The following is a 26545-nucleotide window of genomic DNA, read 5'->3' on the forward strand; positions in this document are numbered from 1 at the left end:
CGAGAGCTCCCGCCGGCGCACGCCGCCGCCCCGGCTCCCTGGGCGGCGCGCGCCCCCTGCCCTGCAAGTCACAGGCGACGTTGGCCCACTGCACCCTAAGTCCGTCCTCCCGTTAGGCGGCGAGCGCCGGAGGGGAGGGGACAGCCAGGAAGGCAGGAAGCTGCAGCTTAAAAGGGCAGCCCGCGCCGGGCCCTTCCTCCCTCTGTCCGTCCCCGGGCCTGTGAGAGCGCCTGCCTCCGCGGCCTCCGTCCTGCCGACATGTACCGGTGCCTGGGTGAAGCGCTGCTGCTGTCCCGCGTCGGGCCCGCAGCCCTAGGCTCGGCGGCGGCCGACTCGGCCGCGCTGCTGTGCCGGGCCCGCGGGCAGCCCGCCGCAGCCGCCGCCGCCCCGCAGCCGGGGCTCGCGCCGCCCGGCCGGCGACAGTACAGCGAGGCGGCGGCCGACCGCGAAGACGACCCCAACTTCTTCAAGATGGTGGAGGGCTTCTTCGACCGCGGCGCCAGCATCGTGGAGGACAAGCTGGTGGAGGACCTCAAGACCCGGGAGAGCGAGGAGCAGAAGCGGAACCGGGTGCGTGGCATCCTGCGGATCATCAAGCCCTGCAACCATGTGCTGAGCCTGTCCTTCCCCATTCGGCGCGACGACGGCTCCTGGGAGGTCATCGAGGGCTACCGGGCCCAGCACAGCCAGCACCGCACGCCCTGCAAGGGAGGTGAGCCCCTCGCGCCCTGTCCCGCGGCCCTGCCCCGCCCTGCCCCGCCCGGCCTCCTGCCTCCGGGTCACGGCTCGACTCAGCCCCGGCAGGCACTGTCCCCCTCCCACGCTCCCCGCTCCCTCCCAGCCCCGGCCTGGGATGTGTCAGGCTCTGGTGGATAGTGAATTTTCCGCCCTGTCCCCACCACGTAGTTGGTCCATCCCCCGCGAGCCGTCATCCCCTGCTTATGCTTGTTGATGCTGTATGCAGAAGACACTGCATCGCTCTTTTGATCCTAGCGACTGTGACGAACAGGGTGGGTCTTGACGGAAATCACTTGTAGAAAAGGAAATGACTGGCCCATCAGATTGTGCCTCTACAAGATTTTGTGGGCTTCTATGATTCAAGCGAACGCAAACCACGAAATAATTGTTTTCGGATTTTTTCACTTTGTACAACAGTGACAGATGATACAGGAACATACAAAATGAATTGCCTTTTAGGTTTGAAATCCAGAGTTTTACTAACCAAATGAATTTATTAATTATACTTTGATCTTTTATTAAATTACTTTCCTACTCTGGCAGTTTCAGTTTTGCACACACAGAAAAGGTAATACATGAGCAGTGTAACATCTGACAAACACCAGGCATCCTGACAGTAAATCTAAAGGGTGTAGACTGCAGGACGGCCCGCCAGCCAATGGAATGGAATAGCCCTGGGGGTGTGTACTGATCCAGGCTAGCACCAGATTTGAGCTTGAGGAAAAGATAAAGTGCTTAAAGAAAGGGGATGAGTCGGTTAAAATTTGATAGTCACCAAGTTATCCTGTAGTTTAAATTTTTGAATGTCTGTAGATTTGGCTTCTTCTGCAGTCAGATTGCCTTCTTTGAGCAAATAAAGGCTCCCCCCCCACACTTATCCCCCCTTAAAATCGCACAGTGCATCTTTAATAGTGCTTAAAAGTAACGTGGCAAAACCATTTTTTTCTATTAAAAAATTATGTAGAATAAAGGCCCGAGGAGGTAGAGTCTAGCTGGAGGTTGCTTGGCTAATAAGCACAGAGGATGTTGGACTAGACCCTTTGTCTCAGTAAATCTGGTCCAGTGTTCTTTTATACCAGCTGACTTTTAAGGATGATTTTTAGAAATCTCTCTAGCAGAAAAATTTGAGCTCTGCTGGCATTCTTAGCCCAGGAACAAAGGTTGCTTCAAACTGCAAAGGTAAATGATTTACCGCTACTACTTGCTAAATTTGCATTGACCCCACCCACTTCTAGGACTTAACCTTTAGAGCTTAATTATCCTCTAGCTCTCAGTTTCCTCTTCTAAAACCAACTTTTGAACCGCTTTGACCTCTGGTTTCCCTTTCCAGCTCCAATACCACATAAAACATATACACTGTCCATCTACAGCGCCTTCTACAGCGCCTTCTTCCTATCCACTTCCTTATTCTCTAAACCAAGAATACAAGTTCAAGCTCCCAAGAAAAGCAAAGATGCTGGAAGAAGAGGCAAAGTTAGCAAATATTAAATTGCAGTGTTTCTTTAGAATGGACATCAAGTTTATATACTATCTTGTTGGCAGTATTTTCCAGTTGCTTAAAAGGTATGCAGCGAAACCAGTCCATTTGTTTTCCTGCAGGATCTGACTTCGTTTCCTTGAAGTTCTTTATATTATTCTGTTCTTTCTATGCCAGGCCCTCTCCTATCATGAGTCACAACTCCACAGACTCACTAAAGCAACTAAAGTTTGCCCTAATTTGTTAGTCCTCTTCCTGTTGCCACAGCAGTTTTATACCAAAATAATAATAAACCTAGCAACAAATTGCATCAGCTACAGAAAGCACTGTTACTGTAACACTTGTTCCTACTAGAACGTAAGATACAATTCTCTGTTCTATTTATCCCATTTACAAGAAGGCTTGCTAGTGAAAGCACTACTAAATCCCAGCATATTAACAGAGAAGCGGAAGTGCAACTAATAAATAGTAGCAAGCATTGCAAGATAATGTGAAAGAAAATCAGCCTCTATAAAGTGATAAATTTATTATCTTAAGAAATTTGAAAGACTTTATGGGGAGAAAAGGATGGGGGAGGATCAGATAGCTATGCAGGCTCTTCAACATATTTTGGGAGTGCTTAAGATAATGAACAGTATACTAAATAGATGATCAGCAAAAGTGGGGTACTGTAGACACCCATGCTTTGCGTTCATGACACTGGGATTTTCCTACCCGTTTATCGCCCCCATCTTGTTGCAGAGAATATATATTCCAAGAGGGACTTATTTTCGGTGGGTTTTTTTCCCTCTAATTAAACAGTACAAGAAAGTTGTTAACCTCCTTGGTCTCACTCTAGTTTTAGAAATATAGCATATATTAGGTGACTGTGATTTTTTTAAATGCTTTGGATAAGCCATGCGAACTTACCCTCCTAAGCACACTTTGCTCTCCCCATCCTAACTCAACTGCCTCTTGACCAACTTCTTTGAGTTGGGGGGGACCCTTGTCTGCTCCTCATCATCCTTTTCCCAACCCTCAGCTTTCTAATCTTTCATCAATAGCAACCGTTCACCTGAGTTTTCCAACATAAAATTCTCAAGGTTGTAGCAAAGCAACAATCTAATTTATAATATGGGTAAGGGAAACAGGTGGTTTTAAGACCTGAGGGTGGCTGATGTGTACTTTATACTGAGTAAATATTTAATAAGTAAATATTTAATAATACATACTGTTTTTGTGCTTCTTTTCCCACATAACCATATTTAAATGAAAGCAGTAGATTTGTATCTGTTAAGGATTTGCAAGAGTGTGCTTCATGCTCTGAAAGGAAGTTTTAAGGGAGGCCTTAAAAATATTTTCAGTAAAGATGAACCTTGTGGGAATTTGCTTTAAGAAGACTTTCAAAGGTTCTTATGTGTTTGAAAACATTATCAGTGATTATTCCTGTTAACTTTTTCAGAATAAATTCTCTGTATTTTATTGGCCCTGGTTCGACCTGAGATTAATATACCTTTTTAGAAGGAAATTTATTATTTAACTCATTGGGGGAGAAGTAGAGAGATTGATGATAGCAATTCATTGATATAGGAGTCAATTTACTTTCTATTCCCTCCTGTCCTCCCATCCTCCACCCCCCTCAGGTCTTCAGATTAAAAATGTTGAGTCCAAATTTCCTGTGACTGATTTTTCCTCTTAGAACTTTCTAAAATTATCATTTAAATAAAGTTGATGGAATCCTGATGCACTGACCTAAATCTTTCATTTAACTGCAAATATCAGCACCCCCCCCCAAAAAAAAGTGTACCTTATGTTAACCCATTGACTTGTTTTTAAGAGCCAAAATGCAAAAAAAGAAACAGTAGGAGATAGGTGGTCTTTGTTCTGGTCTTTGGGCGGCAGGATACAGGGGTTGGGGGCAGGGCAGCCAGCTAAGGGTTGGAGTCACTACAGTATTGAAGTCCCCCTCGGCCTTTGGGATCTAAGTTTGTGGTAAATGGTAGTGCTTCTTGAGAAAACACTAGAAAGTACTGATACTGTGGTTTTTTTTTTTTTAACATCTTTATTGGAGTATAATTGCTTTACAATGGTGTGTTAGTTTCTGCTTTATAACAAAGTGAATCAGTTATACGTACACATATGTTCCCATATCTCTTCCCTCTTGCGTCTCCCTCCCTCCCACCCCTCTAGGTGGTCACAAAGCACCGAGCTGATCTCCCTGTGCTATGTAGCTGCTTCCCACTAGCTATCTATTTTACGTTTGGTAGTGTATATATGTCCATGCCACTCTCTCACTTTGTCACAGCTTACCTTTCCCCCTCCCCATATCCTCAAGTCCATTCTCTAGTAGGTCTCTGATACTCTTTTTAAATGAGACATCCTTTGCTTTCACTGGAAAAAAAAAAAAATGTTTCTTACTTATTTCTCCTATGCTGAACTGACAACCATCAAAACAGGTAACTTTGAATAAATTCACACTATCTAATATTTTTAGAATGTGAGTATGTGTCTACATCTGCTGCCACAAGGTAAATGTAGTCTTTGTATATAAATTTAACTCAACCTGGAAGTTCAGTTAGAACACAGGTAGTTTATGTTTTCTATCCTCTAGCCCTTAGCCTCGAGTTATTGTTGTTTTTAATACTTCTTTAGTTAAATCTGAATTGCGTTGCTGTTATAAAGGTATTCTTTTTTCATGGGAGCCAAATGCCCTCCCCGAAAATACTAGGGAATGAAGAGCTATGATAATGGTTGAGACCTGTAAGCCAGGTTGTTCTTCAGTCTTCCTGTCACTTTGTGTGAATCCCTTTAGCTAGTTTGCTTTGGCAGTAAAAACCCCATATGCAGGAAGACAAACCCTTACTGCTCACTTAATATGCAAAGGACACTTTTCAGGAATTGGGGCATCAAAAATTGGAGGACAAACACCAATAGTACGTATCAAACTCCAGATAAACTGACAATGTTTAAATTTCTAAGAAATGACTTAGATTTTATAACTTATACAGTGGGAAGAAACTAACTTTAGATTACTGGTGATAATTTAGATTGCTTAGGAAAATTGTTTCTTATCCAATTATGTTAAAGATACTGAGGGCTTTGCCAACAACCAATAATAATTAGGTTGTTATAATGTAAATAATAAAGGAAAAAACCTTTAATATCACTTTAATGAAGCACATTGATTCATAAATGGCCCATAATTGCTCTACCCAACAAACCCCTGTTAAAATACATACGTATGACTCAAATGTTCTAATAATAGTGAAAGTTGTAAAATGAAGCAGCCCTACTCCCAATCCTTTCCTACAAGATAACCGTGAACAGTCTTAAGTCCACAGCTATTATCTAAAACTGACCTAGCTATTCAGATGAATCAGTGTTTTCCTCTTTCCAGAGGCAGAAATTATTGCAGATTGAAGTACTCACTATCAAGACTGAAGTGTTAATGTATGAAATACTACTGATAAAGGCAGGACAGGTTTTATGAAGGGCAAGAAGACAATCTGGGAGAGGGCTGCTCAAGACATTTTTAGTTACTTTTCAAAAGGCAGCTGTACCTGGGAGAGTCTGCCTTCACAAAGGTCAACTGGCAAAACAAGGGATAGCAATAATAGCATTTATTGAGCTCTTACGTGTACACCAGGCATTTTGCTAAGAGCTTTTCGTGCATCACTGCTTTGATTCCTCAGAACAACCTCATGAATGCACTGTTGACCCAGATTTTCGGATGCAGATACTAAGGCTGAAGAGTGAGGTCTCCCTTAGCAGGGTTACACAGCAGTAAGTAGTAGGGTTGGGTTCAGGCTCCAGCCATCTGTTTCCAGCACCCACCTTCTTAGTCATTGTCTGGATTTATTCATGTAAAAAGTTACAAATTGTATCATGGGATAAGCACTGATTGAGAGTCATGTCATGCCGTCAACACAATGATTCCTACTACTTTGGATCGTTTGAAATTTGTTAATAGCTATTAGAAGACCTAACTTCTTGCTAGAAAATAAATGCGTTCACAGGTGATGTCTTTACCAGTCCCTTTTGTTGTGATTACTTAGGCAATGAAGGAACATTTTAAAGAGTTTTCCGTTGAAAGAGGTTTCAAGAGCTTTGGTGTTTAAACAGTTTATGTTGGCCAGAAAAACTCATTTCTCCACCAGAGTGTTATTTCATGTATCTTTATGGGTCTTCAGTGCAATAATTTTTTTAGCACTTCACAATATGTTTATTCTTTAGAGTTAGTCAAAACTTATTACTACTCAGGTCACTAACTTTTTTTTTTTTTTTTTTTTTGCGGTATGTGGGCCTGTCACTGCTGTGGCCTCTCCCGTTGTGGAGCACAGGCTCCAGATGCGCAGGCTCAGCGGCCATGGCTCACAGGCCCAGCCGCTCCACAGCATGTGGGATCTTCCCGGATCAGGGCACGAACCCGTGTCCCCTGCATTGGCAGGCGGACTCTCAACCACTGCGCCACCAGGGAAGCCCAGGTCACTAATTTTTTTTTTTTTTTTTTTGCGGTACACGGGCCTCTCACTGTTGTGGTCTCTCCCCTTGCGGAGCACAGGCTCCGGACGCGCAGGCTCAGCCGCCATGGCTCACGGGCCTAGCCGCTCCGCGGCATGTGGGATCTTCCCAGACCGGGGCATGAACCCGTGTCCCCTGCATTGGCAGGCGGACTCTCAACCACTGCGCCACCAGGGAAGCCCAGGTCACTAATTTTTAAATGGCTTCCTTCTGGGTGTCTCTTCCTAAAAACTAAGAAAAGCCTTTGTTTATCATGAATTGCTATTCTCTTGATTGTTCTTGGAGAAAGTCTGTCTGACCTTCTAATTTTTCTAAATTTCTGCTTGGCTAGAGGAAAATGTGAAAGATGACACAAATGAAAATTACAAAGGTTGATTTTCCCTTCCTGGAACCGGTCAATAAGTGACATAGTTGGAAGCACACTGGGTAATATGTTACTGCAACAGGAGTTCAAGGAAGATGCCCGGGAAAGACCATCTTGATTTGGAAGTAGGGAAGGCTGGTTAGGAGTTAGACTGGGGAAAGGTCATTTCAGATAGAGGTGTCATAGAGGGGGTGGCATCAGCTCAGGCAGGAGGTGGGACTGTGTGTTGGGGTCATGAGGACAGAATATGTTTGTAAATAGTGAAAAGTAAGGTTTTATAAATATTTATGTAGTCTCTGCCCGCAGTTCCTAATACAGAGCTCCTAAAATCCTTGTAATTTCCTTAGTGATAGGGGTTCTGGGAGTATCCATTGTTCTAATATTTGGCCTTTGACTCCAGTTGCTGACAAGGAGCCCCTGAAACCCTTGTAATTTCCTGAGTTATGGGGGGTGGTAGGAGCATCCTATACAGAGTTCCTAAATCCCTTGGAATTTCCTGGGTGATAAGAGCACCTTTTGTTCTAATGAGGCAACTCTTGATGGGCTCCTGATTAGCTTCAGGATTCCCCTACAGGTAGAATATATGGAATAGGGAGTCAAAGATTTAACTCTCATCTGAGTCACTGGTAGAAAAACTGGTATCAGGGAAAGAAGTGTTACTAGGAAAGAGGATTGAATTTTGAAAATAAAGGGAATCTGGTGTAAAATGATCCTTAGGAAAAATGGAGATGCAGGCGAATGTTTTTCTCAATCTTACCCTTGCAAAAAAACAGTGTGGTGCCGGTCCCTACCTTGTCTCCCATATCCCTATAATTCTTCTCGTCCTCTCAAGATCCCTCTCAGATATCACCTAGACTTGTAAATAATAGATATGAAACTAGATATCTGAAATTTTGAGCCTTTACCTCTTTGAACCTTTTTATAACAAATTGTTGTCTTTTACTAAGTGTTATCCACTTTATATTCACCAATTTTACTAACATCATTTCCAGGACCTGTTTGGTATGAAGATATGACTAAGCTTAGTGTTATTATCAGAATAAGGAATCTATAAAACAAAAATTAACAGAATCCCCCTTTTAATTCATATTCTTTCCTCCATCCATCGGGCAGTAAGTTAAATACTTAAACACAAAACAGCTCTATGTTCTATAGATATGTATGTACATAAATACAGGGAAATGACTTGGAAGGTTATATATACATTTAAGTTGCCAAGAACAGTCACCCCTAAGGACTGGGGTCATAAGTGGTAATCAGGAGACATTAGCTTTTTCTGTATTTGAATTTTGAAAACGTGCGTATGTGTTACATAATTTTGAAATTTTAATGGAAAGAAGAAATATATTTTTCATTTCGTTTTTCCAACAGCAGCTAAACATTTGCTTCCCAGAAAGCTTAGTTTTTTGTCTTTTCAAAATGCTTAAAATAAATATTTTGATAATGGGTTAAGACTGTAAAGTGTTTTTTCCCTGCCTTCTTGCACGGAACAGTACATGGATACTGTCAAGCAATCCTTAGTTCCTGTACTAACTGCTCCTTCCTGGAGCTGAAGGAATTTTTGTGAGACTTCTAGTATTTTACATGGTCATTACTTGCTGGTGGGTAGGTACTGGTTCCTCACTGCTCCTTTCCCTCCTCTCATTTTTAATTGTTATGCTCTTCTGTTGAGAGTTAGGGAATATTAAGTGAGAAAATAGGTTCTAATGAGTAAATGGCAAGTGTATTAGTGCATGAATTTTAAGAGTTCTAAGTCCTCTTTGCCTTTCTGGGGTTCTGTACTTGTGGTAGAGCTCTTGGTTATTGAGTAAATAGCTTCTGAAAAGAGACAATACAGTTGGAATTTGAATTTCTGGTCAGTAAATCAAACCCTGTTAAAAGATCCAGGTTCAAGTAACTTTTAAAACCCTATTTGAATTTTCATGAATGTGTTTAGTTAATGATTCATCATAAAAAACAATGGTGACTTAGTCGCTAGGAGCTTTTTTGTATGTTTTTGGGTTTGAGTCAGCTAGCAAAAGGGAGAAAAATTCAAGCTACTCAGTTGTGTTTTTCACTGCATCTTTTTCAAAGTAATCAGCTGGTGTGTTTTCTTTATCACCATAGCAACTTAGTCAGTTTTTGCTTTTGATTTTTTTTTTCCTCCTAGAAAAACTTACTGTACACCAATCTTAGGCTCTTGAGGGTAGTAAGGAAAATATTTGGGAATTAAGTTAAAAGGCTGAGAAATGTTTTGTGCTGTGTATAGTTTGCAGAGGTCTGCATTTCATTAATGTTCTTTTGAAACATCTGATTACCAGTTAGCTCAAAATAACTATATGTTAAGTTAATTCATCTGGAGAATCAAAGGTATGATTTCAAAGTTGTATCACCAGCCTTTCCTCCAATTTTACCAAGTTTGATAAATAATAAACATTGTCATGGGTAGTGTTTCTTTAGTTTCCTCTGGTGAGCTGAAAGCACAGATTACTCTTTCAGCCGTGGTCCTTGAGTTTAGTTAGACCCCGTTTCTTTCTTTTCTTTTTTAATTTTATTTTATATTGGAGTATAGCTGATTTACAATGTTGTGTTAGTTTCAGGTGTACAGCAAAGTGATTCAGTTATACATATACATATTTCTATTCTTTTTCAGATTCTTTCCCAGATAGGTTATTACAGAGTATTGAGTAGTGTGTAAACGTTAATCCCAACCTCCTAATTTATTCCTCCCCACGAGACCCCATTTATAATGACATCAGACCTGTGGTCCACATCTGTATAATCACCCAGTTCCCTTTCTAGTGTACCCAGCCATGGACTCGTGCTTTCCATTGGAAGCATCTACCTCCATGGTTACATCTGTTGTTCAAAGATCCTGTTGATCTCTTCCCAAACAGTAGCAATGCTAGTGTCAGCGTAGGCTCTAAGACTTTAGGACACCAAAAAACTATAATATTCTCTTCTCCATTTTTGAAATAAAAGTTGTTCCTTCTAGTTTCTATCCCTGTGCCCCATCCAATCCCTGTTGGTCTTGCTTACCTTTAGCCTTCTGTGTCACAGAAAAGAGGGAAAGAAAGGCTTGGTTTTATAAAAAGTGAGAATGTTCATACTGCAAATAAGGTCCTTCTTGCTTCATTTTGGTTTAAAATGTTTTAAGGTTTTTTGGTTTTCTTTTATGCATGTGGGTATTTGGCTTTATTGAACGACTTTGTCTTCATATTTACTATTCTTGATATACAGTAGGCACTCAGAAATGCTAGGTGTTCCCCTTCTTTCAGGACTTCAAAGTATATGTCACATCATTTTGTCCTTCATGTACACCAATTGTGCTAATACCTCCTCATCCGCTGAATTTACAAATTTATTGGAGAATATTGTCTTTTTTGCAGTCATATTCTTAGCATTCATTAGAATGTGGTAAAGAATTTTCAGGTGGCAGTATATTTTGAGTAATTATCTTTGGTTTCCAATCCCAGAAGAAGAAGAGTAACTAGCCTTTCTTTGGGTGTGGGTAATTCCCGTATTACTGGAGTCTGTACTAGTATATCTGCCAAATTCTGCACGTAAAAACATTCAAGTATCACTAATTGGAAAGTTAAAAATGAAAGCATATGTCTTCTTTAGCCCAGGCATCCCCTGCATTCATTTCTAGGTCTCTCACCCTTATCAGTTCCAGGGCTTATTCCCCTGACTCCACTACTTTCCTTATAGTGGTCCCTTGCCTCAGTTCACTAGAAGTCTTCATTGGTTCCTAACCTGCAGAAAATGCCTGTGGAGTGAGGTGATTTATGTAACTACTACTCTTCAGTGTCTTGCAGTTGAGCTCTCTAAATGGGTGTGGCTAGGAAAGAAAATTTCACTTTACAGACAGGAATTCCTGGGTGCCATCCAATGGAAACATGTTTTTTGTTACATGCAGTTTGACTCATATCATTCCAGGACTTCTGAAATAAAATAGACTTTGTTTACACTGTTTTGTAGAAGGAGGGGCCTGGTTTCTAATGAGCATTTAAGTCTAGAACATTAGGATTGCTGTCTGATTTATGAATGTTAGTGTTTCAAGCTGCTTTTCGTTTCCCACTGAATGCATTAGTTATAAGCACTGGGTAAGGGAAAGTAACTTTTCCCCCGCTTAAGAAAGCAAGGAAAATTAATGTAACTTAGTGACTATTTCCATAGACTCTAAAAGCACAATGAAAAAAGTGCTTCAACTGTAATAGGAAAAATGCTGATTCTTAATAGAGCACTATTTTACCACCTCCATGAATTTGTCTTGAGAAGTAATAAAATCAAAGTATTGAGCTGTTTGTTTAAAATCCTATCCATTTAAACTTTTTGAAAACTAAATTTCTTTGTTATTTGCCACTACTTTGCAATATTTATAATAGCAGTGAAAATAGTTGAGATTGAAGTATTGACCACATGCAGACACTGTGCCAGCTGCCTCAAACACATTATCCCAAGCAATTCTGGCATGAAGCCTAAGAGCATTGTTTGCACCTCTCCAGGTGAGCAAGTGCAGATGCCCACAGCAGTTGCTATTGGGGTGAATTCACCTAGTTAGGAAATGCTGGGCACTGCACCCAACCCAGCTCCCTGGCCTAGCATAGTTTCCACTAAATAATATGCCTAAGTAATGCCTATTCACTAAGTGACCATTTGTATAAACACATTTTAGTATTTAAACAATTTTTTTAACTTAACCAAGGAGATAAAAGACCTATACTCTGAAAACTTAAAGATATTATTGAAGGAAATTGAAGATACAAAGAAATGGAGGGCTTCCCTGGTGGCGCAGTGGTTGAGAGTCCGCCTGCTGATGCAGGGGACACGGGTTCGTGCCCCGATCCCGGAAGATCCCGCATGCCGCGGAGCGGCTGGGCCCGCGAGCCATGGCCGCGGAGCCTGTGTGTCCGGAGCCTGTGCTCCGCAACGGGAGAGGCCACAGCAGTGAGAGGCCCGCGTGCAGAAAAAAAAAAAAGAAATGGAAAAATATCCTGTGTTCATAGATAGGAAGAATTCATAATATTAAAGTGTCTGTACTACTTAAAGCAATCAACAGGTTTTATGCAATCCCTATCAAAATCTCGTAACAGGACTTCCCTGGTGGCGCAGTGGTTAAGAATCCACCTGCCAATGCAGGGGACATGGGTTTGAGCCCTGGTCCAGGAAGATTCAACATGCTGCAGAGCAACTAAGCCCGTGCACCACAACTACTGAGCCTGCGCTCTAGAGCCCACAAGCCACAACTGCTGAGCCCACGTGCCACAACTAACGAAGCCTGCGCACCTAGAGCCAGTGCTCCACAACAAGAGAAGCCGCCGCAATGAGAAGCCCACACACTGCAATGAAGAGTAGCCCCCACTCGATGCAACTAGAGAAAAGCCCATGCGCAGCAATAAAGACCCAATGCAGCCAAAAATTAAAAAAAAAAAAAATCTCATAACAATTTTTCACAGAACTAGAACAAATAATCCTAAAATTTATATGGAACCACAAAATCCTGAATAGCCAAAACAGTCTTGAGAAAAAAGAACAAAGCTGGAGGTATCATGCTCCCTGACTTCCAACTATACTACAAAGCTACAGTAATTAAAACAGTATAGTACTTACACAAAAACAGACACATTGATCAATGGAACTGAACAGAGAGCCATAAGTAAACCCACACACTTATGGTCAATTAATCTACAACAAAGGAGGCAAGAATATACAATTGAGAAAAGATAGTCTTTTCAGTAAGTGGTGCTGGGAAAACTGGGCAGCTACATGTAAAGGAATGAAATGAGAACATTTTCTCATGCTGTACAAAATAAACTCAATGGATTATACAAAAATAAACTCAATGGATTAAAGACCTAAAGGTAAGACCAGAAACCATAAAACTTTTAGAAGAAAACATAGGCAGAACACTCTTTGACATAAATCATAGCAATATTTTTTTGGATCCCTCTCCTAAGGCAAAGGAAACAAGCAAAAATAAACAAATGGGACCTAATTAAACTGTAAAGTGTTTGCATAGCAAAGGAAACCATGGACAAAATGAAAAGGCAACCTACCGAGTGGGAGAAAATATTTGCAAATGGTATGACTGATAAGGGGTTAAATATCCAAAATATATAAACACCTCATACAACTCAATACCAGAAAAACAACCTGATTAAAAAATGGACAGAAGACCACAAATAAATGTTGGTGAGGATGTAGAGAAAAGGGAACGCTAGTAGAGTTGGTGGGAGTGTATAAAATTGGTGCAGCCAATTTATGGAAAACTGTGGCGGTTCCTCGAAAGAAGTAAAGATAGAACTACCATAGGATCCAGCAGTTCCATTCCTGGGTATATATCTGAAGAAAATGAAAATACTAATTCAAAAAGATACATGCACCTCAGTGTTTAGAGCAGCATTACTTGCAATAGCCAAGATGTGGAGGCACTCTAAGTGTCCATCCAACAAATGAGCAGATAAAGATGTATATATATATAATTTTTATGTATTATATATATGTTACATATATAAATAATATATAATATAAAAATGAATGCTACTTAGCCCTAAAAAAGAATGAAATTTTGCTGTTTGCAACCACATGAATGGACCTGAAAGGTATCATGCTTAGTTAAATAAATAAGAGAAAGACAAATACTGTATGTCATCACTCATGTGGAATCTAAAAAATAAATAGGGACTTCCCTGGTGGCACAGTTGGGAATCTGCCTGCCAATGTGGGGGACACGGGTTCGATAAATTAATTAATTTTTAAAAAGTAAAATAAAAAATTTTAATAAATAAATGGATGAATTTCACAAAACAAAACATATTCATAGATACAGAGAACAATAGTGGTTACCAGGAGGGAGGGGCAAGATAGGGGTAGGGGATTAAGAGGTACAAACTACTGTGTATAAAATAAGCTACAAGGATATATTGTACAGCACAGGGAATATAGCCAACATTTTATAATAACTTCTTGTTTTTTGGCTGCATTGGGTCTTTGTTGCTGCGCACAGGCTTTCTCTAGTTGCGGCGAGCAGGGGCTACCCATTGTTGCGGTGCTCGGGCTTCTCACTGCGGTGGCTTCTCTTGTTGCGGAGCACGGGCTCTAGGTGTGCAGGCTTCAGTAGTTGTGGAACACGGGCTCAGTAGTTGTAGCCCTCGGGCTCTAGAGCGCAGGCTTAGTAGTTGTGACACGCAGGCTTAGTATTTGTGGCGCACAGGCTTAGTTGCTCCGTGGCATGTGTGATGTTCCCGGACCAGGGCTCAAACCCGTGTCCCCTGCATTGGCAGGAGGATTCTTAACCACTGCACCACCAGGGAAGTCCCTGTAATAACTTTAAATGGAGTATAATCTATAAAAGTAGTGAATTACTATGTTGTATACATGAATACTTTAATTTAAAATTTTTTTAATTAAGCAATTTTTGTTGAAACCAGTGTTTGGTCTTAATATTACTTACAAATTTTGCATTTTTTTTTTCTGGAATAGTTTTTAGGACCTGGTACTTTTGCTTTTTAGTGCTTTTTATTCCTTCCATAATATGCACAGGCACTGACTTACATGTATGTCAATTTTAACATGGATTCTGTCTTTCTACCTTAAGTTTTAAGAGTCAAGAAATAGTCATATTTATTCCACATGTATTTGAGTGCCTAATACACGCAAATTTTCTGTGTTAGGCACCAAGAATTAGTAGACAAAAGAAAATCTGTCTTCATGGTGCTAATTTGCTGGGGTGGGGGTGGGTGGGTGTGGAAGCTGGAGAGTAAACAAACGTAAAGTCAATTTAAAGTAAATAGGGGCTGGAGAGTGGGGATGAGGAAGAAGTGCTATTTTAAATTATTTTAAAAGGGGTGGTCAGGGAGGGCCTCTCAGAATGAAGAAAGTTTTTAATAAAGACCTGAACAAAATGAGGAAGCAAGCTTGTAGCAACAGGTATCTGCTATATGCAAAAAAAAAAACAACAAACCCTGTCATTTCTCATTCTAAAATTTTAATAACAATTTATTCCACAAATAATCTGAGAACCCATTATATGCAAGATACAGTTTTCTAAGAGTTTACTTTTCTAAATATATTCATTTTATTTTTCTGATAGGACAAAGAAATATGTTCAGTTTCAGAATTTGCTCTTTATGATCATATACCGACAGATGAATTCTCTTGAAACGTGTCGTTTATGTTTAGATAGGTGTTTTCTGAAACATCCAAGAAGCCAGCTTTTTCAAATGACTAAGGGAGTTTTCTCAAACTGCTGGTCCATGAGAATACTGTGTATTTCTATCTGAAAAACTTTTATTCCCAGAATCCTTTAAGAGGTGTCCCTGGGCCCCCATACTTGGACTCAGTGTCAGGGAGCCCCAAGCAGTGTGCAAACATCAGCCTCACTCAGGCCTTCTTCCTTGGGGTTGAGAAGCAGTGCACTAAAAGGATGAGAGGTGGCTTAACCCTGCAAAACTTGTAAGGGTTATTGACTAAGACCCCCAAAACCAAAGTAGTGGGCATAGCCGCTTTCTGTGTCCCCTCTACCAAACATCTAGTTTGGTAGAGGATTGGGGGCATTAAGACTCCGAGTTGCCTGTCTGCTTGGCTACCTCCCATCCTTATAGAAGAGTGAAGGGAATTGCTCATTTCCAGGAAGGAGAGATGACTTTGTCAAGCTTCTCACTTCTTGGTTGAAAGAGGCTGGCAGTGGGTGAAGGGAGTTACAAGTAAGGATCTCTTTGGTTATACCCCATTGAAGCCAAAACCTCTATTTAGACATCTGATATTCAAGTTGAAACTGTCAAGCCTGTTAACTATCCATTTGCCTATAGCAAAATTCTTGAACTCTCTGCTACCAAGTCACCTAAAGCAAAAAGTAAAAGAAAGAAAAGCCTCCGTGGAGTTACTGCCTCCCTGAAAGTATAAAAAGCATTCATTTGAGGGTAATTTTTGTCTGTGAAATCATATTTACTGTTATTTCCCACTGGGTTATAAGTCCCTGAAGGACAGGGCTATCTTATCTCGAAATCCCCAGAAACCCTACTTGATGCTACTCATACCAGAAAGCAAACAGTGAACTTCACCAATCTTATTCTCTTAAATATGAAAATACTTGAATCAAATTCAGTGCTCATTCTGTCGCTCTTTCTGGGTATCTAATTAGCAGCTTTTTTCCTACTGACTTTTTTTTTTTTTTTTTTTTTTTCTGGCCAAGCCACGCAGCATGTGGGATCTTAGTTCCCCAACCAGGGATCGAACCCGACCCCCCCTGCAGCGGAAGCATGGAATCTTAACCACTGGACCACCAGGGAAGTCCCCCTATCGACTCTTTAGTCATAAGCTACTTTAGGTGTTCTTGAAAATAACCATAAAAAGTGTGGACATTTTCAATTTCTAGAATTTTTTTTTCAACATGCCAGAAGGATGTTCTAAATATATCCCCTTCTTTCTCACCCCCCTCTTTTTTTTAAACCGCCAGGTATCCGTTACAGCACTGATGTGAGTGTAGATGAAGTAAAAGCTCTGGCTTCTCTGATGACATATAAGTGTGCAGTGGTTGGTAAGTGGTCTCCTTTGCTGCTACCTAATAAGAACTCTTTGGGGAAATATGTTTGCATACAAGGTTACTTTTAAGATGTTAGAGAAATATACCTCATCAGAAGTGGGGGGTTTTTTGTTTTTGTTTTAGGTTGCACAGTTTGACTTATATCATTTTTCAATTAGTCTTAATTAAGATTTAGTCTTTTTTTTTTTAATGGGGACTTTATAGGAACTAATTGAATTTTCCTTAAGTGTAGATCTTTGTTTAAATCCCTTTCTATACTCTTTAAATAAGACCAAATCATAGTAAAAGGAAAATAAATATGCCATTACATTTTAGAAATAGTAAAGCACACTGATTAAATATGCATTGTAATTTGCCTAGTCTATTTTCTGTTCACTAGAATTTTAAGGTACAACATTTTAGAAGAGATTGTGGGTTTATTTATTGAATTTTCTGAAACTAAAGCTAAAAGTTTCACACTTTTATAATATTACACAGTTTTTTCTGCCTTTTTAATTCTTCTAGCCTTTATATGGAATAATAACTTTCAGCCTTCTCTTTCAGATGTGCCATTTGGGGGTGCCAAAGCTGGTGTTAAGATCAATCCCAAGAACTATACCGTAAGTATCAAAGTGACATTAGTGCACATGGTGCATTTACAAAGAACTTGAAATTACTGGACTTCTGTGTATCCCCTATACCAGTGAGATTAATGGTTCCTATTGCTTTTATAAATTTCTTTATTTCTTTATTTATTTTTGGCTGTGTTGGGTCTTTGCTGCTGCGCGTGGGCTTTCTCTAGGTGTGGTGAGCAGGGGCTACTCTTCGTTGTGGTGCACGGGCTTCTCATTGCAGCAGCTTCTCTTGTTGCAGAGCACAGGCTCTAGGTGCACGGTCTTCGGTAGTTGTGGCTCGTGGGCTCTAGAGCTCAGGCTCAGTAGTGGTGGCGCATGGTCTTAGTTGCTCCACGGCATGTGGGATATTCCCAGACCAGGGCTCAAACCCGTGTCCCCTGCATTGGCAGGCGGATTCTTAACCACTGCACCACCAGGGAAGTCATCCTACTGCTTTTAAAAGGAATGGAAAAACAAGCAGATAATTAACTCATTGAGTGTTTTGCCATATGAAAGGTCACCTACTTACATCAATGTCCTTTTTCATTTTCTTATTTGGTTAAAAGGTAATTAATATAATTAGTATACCTTCATATTCTTAAGCATTTATATTCATGCGTGTTATATACGACTATAATATAAATGTATTCTGTATATAAATAAATATATACTATATATAACTGTGCTCAGATTTTTATGTTGGGGTCCCAAGGTTCTAGTGACATATCTTAACTAGTTTGGTAAAAATTTTATTATTTATCCTATCAATTCCAAGTTAATTTAAGCTGCTAATTAACCTCTGTATTAAGTTAAATAAATTATGTGAATAAATAGCTGTATATGGACAATATATATGATTTTATTTTTTAAATTTGCAATTTAAATGAAAATACACCATAAGGATTGCTCATAAGATCCTATATTAATACAAGGAGAACAGGTTTGAGCCTTAGCACTACTATCTTTTCCTTATGTAACCTAATTTCTGGTCTCAGAAATTTAAAATTTAATTTTCGTTTAAAATGGAAATACCTACTTTATGAATTGTTCTGAAGATTACACAAGAAGATATATGAAAATATCCTATAAGTAGAAAATAGGATGCAACTATTAGTTATCTCCACAAGTGGTTTTTCTATCAAAAATTATTTTTTCATTATTGTTTGTGTTTCACCTTTTTCCTTTATAGGATAATGAATTGGAAAAGATCACAAGGAGGTTCACCATGGAGCTGGCAAAGAAGGGCTTTATTGGTATGTATTGCCACGTAGATTTACACGGAGTGGGAACATCTAAAAAGTAACTCTTAATTTAAACTCCTGCTTTTGTCTATACATGCATAGAGAGACTTGTCCTCTTACTTTGAGAAATTGGGTTCTTTGTTAAACATGGTGAACATACCTGGGCCTGTTCATGACACCTCTCTAATAGAAAAGTTCAGGTTCTCAGTGTACAGTGTGGATACCAGGAGAGGTCACTTCCACCTCTTCTCCTTGTACAGACATAATAAAGGTTTTTGATCCATGTAACAGCATTGAACAACAAGCACAATCACAATTGTGACATCCAAAAAGATTTTAGGAACTAACTAATGCCTGCATTATAAACAGTTTTTAATATGCAAAAAGCAGTTTTGCAATAGTAATCCTGTTGTGAAAGCAGTGAGAAAACTGATGCTGTTTGGAATTGGAGGCTTAAGCAGGCCTTTCCCTTCAAAGCAGTGGGCACAGGCTGGGAGGTGTGGAGGCTCATGCCGATTGATTACTCACTGTGATATCACTGGCTGATTTTAAGGATTCCTGGGGCTCCTAATGTTTGTTACTCGGACTAAATTTCTGAGGGTACTGATCTTCATTTTCTTGATTTTCTATCATACTATTATCTATGTCATATGTTATTTTGTGTATGAGATGTGAATATTCTTTTCTGTAATATATAGTTACTATTTAATCTTTAAATTTCAAGCAAATTGTCTATTTATTTTCTTGTCCTAGAAAGATTCTGATTTGTTTTAAAAAAATAAAATCATTTAATAGAATTTTGCCCCTTTAACCATAATTAAAACTAAGAAGACTGACTAAAATAGGAAAGAAAATCTACTTCTTCTGTTTTCCTGTCCCTCTTGCTTTCCTTCCCCAGTATTCTTCTCACTGTTGACAAGTTCCTATGAACTTAATATATCCTTATTTTGAAATCTGCCCCTTTTAAGTAACACTAGAACTTTACTAGATTTGTCCTGTCTTTTATAATTGAAAAGGCATTTGGATTCTTGGTGTGCATCCTCCCTGGCACTGCCGTGAGCTTTACTTACACAGTCATTGTACAGGGGTGGCACTAGTTAATGAGATAACTACCTCCTTCACAGAAATATCTACTAATTCTGATAGCTTTCATAATTTTTTATATCATAACTTAGCTTAAACTCTTAGCTTAAATCTCAAACGTATTTAATAGTCTTGAGTGGTTTCAGACTTTATTCAGTTGTATTTATTGTCATATATAGAGGATATACAGCTTAATTTTCTCTATATTAACAAGAACCCTGTAATTGCAAAGGTTAAAAAGTGATTCATTGAAACACTGAAAGCTTAAATATTAGCAATTTGACTTTTTTGTTTATGTGCAAAAGCCACCATGCAGCTAAACTGACATCTGGGCCCAGAAAGCTTTGTAGCGTAAGAGGGATGCAGCTGGCATTCTTTCCCTCTCTAGGGCACAGAACTACTCCTGAGCAAACCTTTGGAACTGATGTCATTTCGGTTATTTTCTGATTTCCCTTTCCACAGAGTTTCAGATTATGAGTTAGACCTGAATCTGGGTCCTGGTTCTGTCACTTCGTGTGAGTTTAAGGTCAGCTTTTCAATTTCTGCAAAAAGAGTCAGCTCTGGTTTTGATAGGGGTTGCTTTGAATCTGTAGACCTATTTGTAGAGTGTTGCCATCTTAACCTTTTTTTTTAAATTTTGTTTTATTTTTTTATACAGTAGGCTCTTATTAGTTATCTATTTTATACATATTAGTGTATATATAGTGTATATTTTATACATTAGTGTATACACGTCAATCCCAGTCTCCCAGTTCATCCCACCCCCACCCCCCACTTTCCCCCCCAACAATGCCACTTTTCATCCAAGGGAGAACATTCATACCTTATTCTATTTTCCACTTTAAACTAGTCCATGAACACTGAATGTCTTTCCATTTGCTTTTGGTTTTAAACATACATTTTATTTTATTTATTTATTTGGGTTTTTTTTTAATTAATTAATTTATTTATATATTTTTGGCTGCATTGGGTCTTCATTGCTGCGCGCGGGCTTTCTCTAGTTGCGGCGAGCAGGGGCTACTCTTCGTTTCGGTACGCGGGCTTCAGTAGTTGTGGCTTATGTGTACAGATCTCACACTACTTTTGTTAAGTTTATTCATAAGTATTTTATTCATTCTGATACTGTTCTAAGAGGTATTAGTCTGCCGTATTCTTTTCTTCTTTTTTTCTTCTTGTGGTACGCGGGCCTCTCACTGTTGAGGCCTCTCCCGTTGCGGAGCACGCAGGCTCAGCGGCCATGGCTCACGGGCCCAGCCGCTCCGCGGCATGTGGGATCTTCCTGTACTGGGGCACGAACCCCTGTCCCCCTGCATCGGCAGGCGGACTCTCAACCACTGCACCACCAGGGAAGCCCTGCCGTATTCTTTTCTTAAGAAGTCTTTGATACCAGGATAATACTAGCCTCATAGAATGAGTTGAGAAGTGGTCCTTCCTCTTTTTCTCTCTTCTTTTTTAGTTTGTGCAAGGGTGTTAATTCTGTTATGTGAGTTTTGATACCACCTTTGTACACTGTGAAGTTCCCTTTTCATCCACTATATCTCTATGCAGCAAAATTACCCTTTTAGCTTTACCCCTACATTCATGTTCTGTGAAAGCAGTTGCTTTTTTCAGCCAATTTTTTATCTTATTTATACTGTTGCGGGATTGAGTGATGGCATTTTAACTTTCCTAAGGGTAGTTACCTGTTTTTAACAGGATGGACATTCACACCTGTAGGTATTTGAGAATTTACCTGTAATCCAGGAATTGCTTATAATCTGTACATCCCTATACATTGATTTTGTAGGGAGTAGGAAACTCACAAGCCTAGTAATATTTTGTGATTTTGCTTTGGGTAGGGGGAGCTATCTGACTTCAGCATATCTAGACTAATAATTGTTTTTGAAAAACAATTTATCATTATACGTTTTTGATTTACAAACTACATACCTCAAACTTGCCCTTCTCCAAATAGAATTGTTATTTGAGGCAACAAGCTTATTTAACACTTGGTATTGCTGAAAACAAGCATTAATACTTTTGTAGATACCTCTAAAGAGATGTGGGAGCCATTTGTCATTTATACCTTAGGAGAAAAGCAATATGATTAAATATACTTGTATTACCCTCCAGTTGAGGTATGTCACTGTAAAGGAATGGGAATTGTGGCCAATGGAACAGTGGAGCCCTTTTGTTAGAGGATGAGGCTAGGATATGGCATTAACTGTTCCAAGCAGGAAAGTTGTATGGGGTGAGGGTGGATTGGGGGAAGTTAGACTTCTTGATATTTGTAAGATGCCTAAGGAGAAGAGTACCAGGACATAGGAGAGTTACAGGTTGGGTACGGAAGGGGGAGCAAGAGTGTAAAAAACAAAACTTTGACCATTTCAAAGTTGTCTTACACCAATCCTGTATCATTACATCACAACTTGTATAAAGAAGTACATATGTAGGGCCTGGGCCCCTAAAATGTAGTATATTAGAATGGACCTTATTCTGTTTTTGGTTTTTTTTGCGGTACGCGGGCCTCTCGCTGTTGTGGCCTCTCCCGTTGCGGAGCACAGGCTCCGGATGCGCAGGCTCAGCGGCCATGGCTCACGGGCCCAGCCGCTCCGCGGCATGTGGATCTTCTCGGACCAGGGCACGAATCCGTGTCCCCTGCATCGGCAGGCGGACTCTCAACCACTGCGCCACCAGGGAAGCCCTTATTCTGTTGATTAAAAGTACTAATTATAGGAAGAACTCAAGTATACCTCTTAGAAAGAACTTAATTTGGGAGACAATAGTTTAATCATTTAAAAGTTGTGTTTTTCTTTTTATAAAGATAACGAGTTTGTATTTTACGATTAAAACAATATAGAAAGTTATAAACAATGCTGAAGTCTAAACATAGTGAAAAAGTTTGTGCATATCTTTCTAAACCTCTGCATACATATATACACATGGAAGTATGTATAGTTATTATACATCGGTATATATAAAGAGAATTTTATATGAATGGGAACTTATACATGCTATATGAAACCTGCTTTTTTTGCCACACGTATGTTTTGGTGATGATCCCAAGTCATTTACATGGATGTACATCATTCTTTGTAATGACTGCATAGTATTTCTTTGTATAGATGACCCATTCAATAATTAGGTTGTTTTGTATTGTATTCTTCCTGTTTGGATGGGTATATTTCTATGTATTCCTGCCTTTACAGATTTGAGTGGGCACCACTTAATACATTTCCATCTGGGATCTCGACATCAGCATTAGTGCTGTCATTGGCACTTGTTGCTGCCTGGGGGCTAGCTTCTTGTTATCCTCAAACTTTTTATTTGCTGATCTGAGGCACTGAAAGTCAAGTCCTAAAACTTTCTGTACAGAGTAAGCTTTGAATAATAGGTCAAAGCAGCATGATGTCACAGGTAAAAGTATTATGGGGCTTAACCTAATGCTTCAGCAGGGTGTCTTTTCCCTTGTTCTACTCAGTGAGGGCGGCTCACACCCCCAGTAAGCAACTGTGTCACCGTGCTGTCTCACACACATGAACTTTCTAACCGTCACAACCCTCCTTACGGTACAGTTATCTCTAAGTACAGTTTAAGGAACTGAGGTCAAGAGAGGCTAAACTGGTTTGCCTATGCTTGCAACATTCAGAAATCTGTTGAGCAGCTTATCAGTTGTGCATCGCTAATTTCACATAGCAAGTGAACACCAGTGGGAGAAGTTATCATGTAACACTGTGTATCTGTAAATTTTGTAATGAAACATTTAGTAAGTATTTCTATGACTTGAATTAGTAACCTAGGTGAAATCTAAAGTTTTCTAGCCATGGTAGCTTTGTTATTATAGAGAATTGCAAGGATCTATGTGTTTGAGATGCATTTATCTTAAAAATTGGTGCGATGCCCTTTCCCTGTGCCCCCAGGTCCTGGCGTTGATGTGCCTGCCCCAGACATGAGCACAGGCGAGCGGGAGATGTCCTGGATTGCTGACACCTATGCTAGCACCATAGGGCACTATGTGAGTACCCACCAAAAGCTCTGAGGGCTTCATTTGCTACCTACCAGAAATAACAGTTCAAATGATGATATGTATAAGGGGAGAATTCACTGGGTTATTCTCCTCTCCTTTAATCATATCGTGATTTTATATATTACTTCTGTCTACCTTATATCATAAATGCAGTGAACTTGGATTGAGCTTTTACTCATATGCAACCCTATCCTGACCGCTGGGATGGGCCCTCAAAGATCACCTCCCAGGGCAGGATACATTACAAGACAGTAAAAGGGAAATAAGAAAGCATTTGATTCGGGCTTTTCCCTCAAAGGAACTAAGACACATTAAGCAGATAAGGTATGTAGATAGTGTAATAGCAGGGTGGAGAGTTTCTAAAAGCAGGCTTCCTGGAAGAGGTATTTGGTCAGGGCTGGACATTGAAAATGGATAGAATTTAAACATGGAGATTTGGAGGATAGGAGGGGAGACTGTAGAGCTCAGATTGTCTGAAGATAAGGCACATTTAGAAAGGTAGTAAGAGAACGATGAAGTAAGTGAAAGAGTAGAAAAATACTCAAGTCCCAGTGTTTTTATTTTACTTGCTAGTCAGTGGGGAGCCTTTGATGCTGACCCTTCCTTAGGGAAGAGGGGCCGGCAGCAGTGTTAGGCTGGAGCAAAGAGATGGCCTCCACAGCGTCAGTGTCTGTCTTCACAGCCGGGAGCGATAGGGCTGGGGAGAAGCATTGGCTTATGACAGAGGTAGACTCAGCAGGACTGGGTTGCATCTGTGGGACCAAGGAAAAGGACAGGATTGAGTCAGAAAGAACCAGGAGGACTTAGAGTCTGGGGACTGAGCAGAAGTAGTGCCATTAATACAGAACACAAGAAGAACAACTAACTTCGTCCTTGAAAGGGATGGAACCTTGAAAAACACTTAAGGAGTAGGAAGAGAAAGTGAGTTGAAACGACATTTTGTTACCCAAAAGCTGGGTTCACCTCTTGGTGGGTGTCGAGCCAAAAGACACAACCAAGCCAAAGATCGGTAGAAGGATTTATTACTTGCAGCAAGTAGGGAGAACACTGGGATCTCTCCCAAAGCAGTGTCTCCCTGAACAGCAAAATTGGGGAAGTTTTAAGTTAAGGGTACCTGCATATTCATGAAGGGACTTGGGTGGTTGGCAGAGTTCAAGCTTTAGTTAAGTCACTAAGATCAGAAAAGGTCAACAGGGCTTCCCTGGTGGCGCAGTGGTTGAAAGTCCGCCTGCTGATGCAGGGGACATGGGTTCGTACCCCGGTCTGGGAAGATCCCACATGCCGCAGAGCGGCTGGGCCCGTGAACCATGGCCGCTGAGCCTGCACGTCTGGAGCCTGTGCTCCGCAACAGGAGAGGCCACAACAGTGAGAGGCCCGCGTAACACACACACACACAAAAAAAGGTCAACATCATCATCCCTTAGGTTCCGGTTGATCTGAAGGTTGAGCACTTCAGGCTTATCTTTACCATTGAAACAGAACTGGGAGTCTTTACAACTGATAAATTACCTTGGCTATTGTTACTTCTCTTGCTTGATAACATTCTTTTGTTCCCTTAAGATCATTAATTATTGAGACCTGTTCAAGTCCAAGCATTGTAGACAGGCTTTGATAAAATGGCTTAGATCACAAAATGGCTTCTCATGTCAAGAAAGCCATGCCTGGTATTCTTCCTCCAGGGACCCCCTACCCTAACTGCTCACAATTTATCTTAAAAATATAGAGAGAGCACCTACTACACAGGAGGCTTAAAGTACAGCAAGGAGTTCAATACGATTGGGGTAAAGGCTAGAAAGAAGAGTTTTGATGCTATGAAGAGTACTGGGGACCTGACCATGTCTCTGGATCAGGAAAGCCTACTTGAGACGTAACCTTCTGGTCTGCACTCTGAAAGATGAGTACACATCAACCAGGGGAAGTGGCACCGGCCAAGGGTTGGAAGCAGAAGGAAGCACCTGGGTAAAGGTCCTGATGTGAAAAGAGGTGAACCTGAGAGGCTGAGGGAACACTATGGTGGCCAGAGTAGAGAGGTCATGAGAGAGGCCAGCAGAGGAGAGTCGGACCAGATTCCTACCTTGTAGGTGACGGCAAGGACTTTGATCTTTGTCCTGAAAACAGAGGGAAGCCAGTGAAGTGCTAATTGTAAGCAGGTGTGTGACACAGTAAGCTTCACTCTGTGTGCAGCAGAGAATGGGATTGTTGGGGACAGGAGACTACACAGGAGCCCAAAAGAGATGATATTGGCCTGCCATAGTGTTGGAGAGGAATGGACAGATTGAAGAGTGATTGGGGGCTGGAGGGGAGGAACAATTAGTTAGAAAAGAATGAGAAGTGCCAAGAGCTTCGCGTTGTGGATGTTCTGAGGGGGTGGTTCTGAGAAGAGAGCAATTCAGCAACTAGATTGGAATAGTGAGGTTGGAGCCAGACTGCAAGGGCGTGTTGAGAGGGAAGTAGGGCATGAAGAGTAGCCCTCACTTAAGAAAAATGGCACTAGGGAGGAGACAGCTTGAAAGGTGCCTGTTGTCTAAAGAGAAAGGCTTTTGTTGTTCTTGGCATGTTGATTGGTGTGGGCCACAGATTCATCTTTTAAGGGCCCTAGTGGAAAGATCAGCCTTAGAAGAGGAGGAATATGGTTTCCTCTAAAAGGAAGGAAGGGGGCATCTAATGGAGGGATTTAGGCTTGTCTCGTTTCCTGGGGGGTGATGTAGTGTGTAGTTGGGAGCACACTCAGACACCCTGGATTCTGGGACTGGCTCCTTCACATACCAGCTCTGTGACCTGGGGCAAGTGCCTTCAGCTCTCTGTGCCTCACTTTCCTTATATGTAAAATGACAATAATAATAGCACCTAGTTCATGAGACAGTCATGAGGATTAAGTGAATGACAGTATAGTTATAACTGGCCCTCAGTAAGCATAAAAAATAAATATTTATAAACACTGAACCAGGTAAATTCCACCAATCCCCTGAAATAAAACAGGAGCAGTATGAGACACTTCAAAGAATTTTGGTTTTGAC

General features: G+C 40.6%; 1 protein-coding gene across 1 annotated transcript in view; it reads left to right on the forward strand.

The window, feature by feature from the left end:
• Positions 1–16: 16 nt before the first annotated feature.
• GLUD1 (glutamate dehydrogenase 1) overlaps positions 17–26545 on the forward strand; it is a 41560-nt gene continuing 15031 nt past the window's right edge. The window contains exons 1-5 of the mRNA XM_060103242.1: positions 17–712; positions 16519–16599; positions 17149–17204; positions 18388–18451; positions 23422–23516. Of these exons, the coding sequence (XP_059959225.1) occupies positions 259–712; positions 16519–16599; positions 17149–17204; positions 18388–18451; positions 23422–23516 (750 nt within the window). The 5' untranslated portion in view covers positions 17–258. The remainder of the gene's footprint in view (positions 713–16518; positions 16600–17148; positions 17205–18387; positions 18452–23421; positions 23517–26545) is intronic.

This window comes from Mesoplodon densirostris, chromosome 1, assembly GCF_025265405.1.
Source record: "Mesoplodon densirostris isolate mMesDen1 chromosome 1, mMesDen1 primary haplotype, whole genome shotgun sequence".
Lineage (NCBI taxonomy): Eukaryota > Metazoa > Chordata > Mammalia > Artiodactyla > Ziphiidae > Mesoplodon > Mesoplodon densirostris.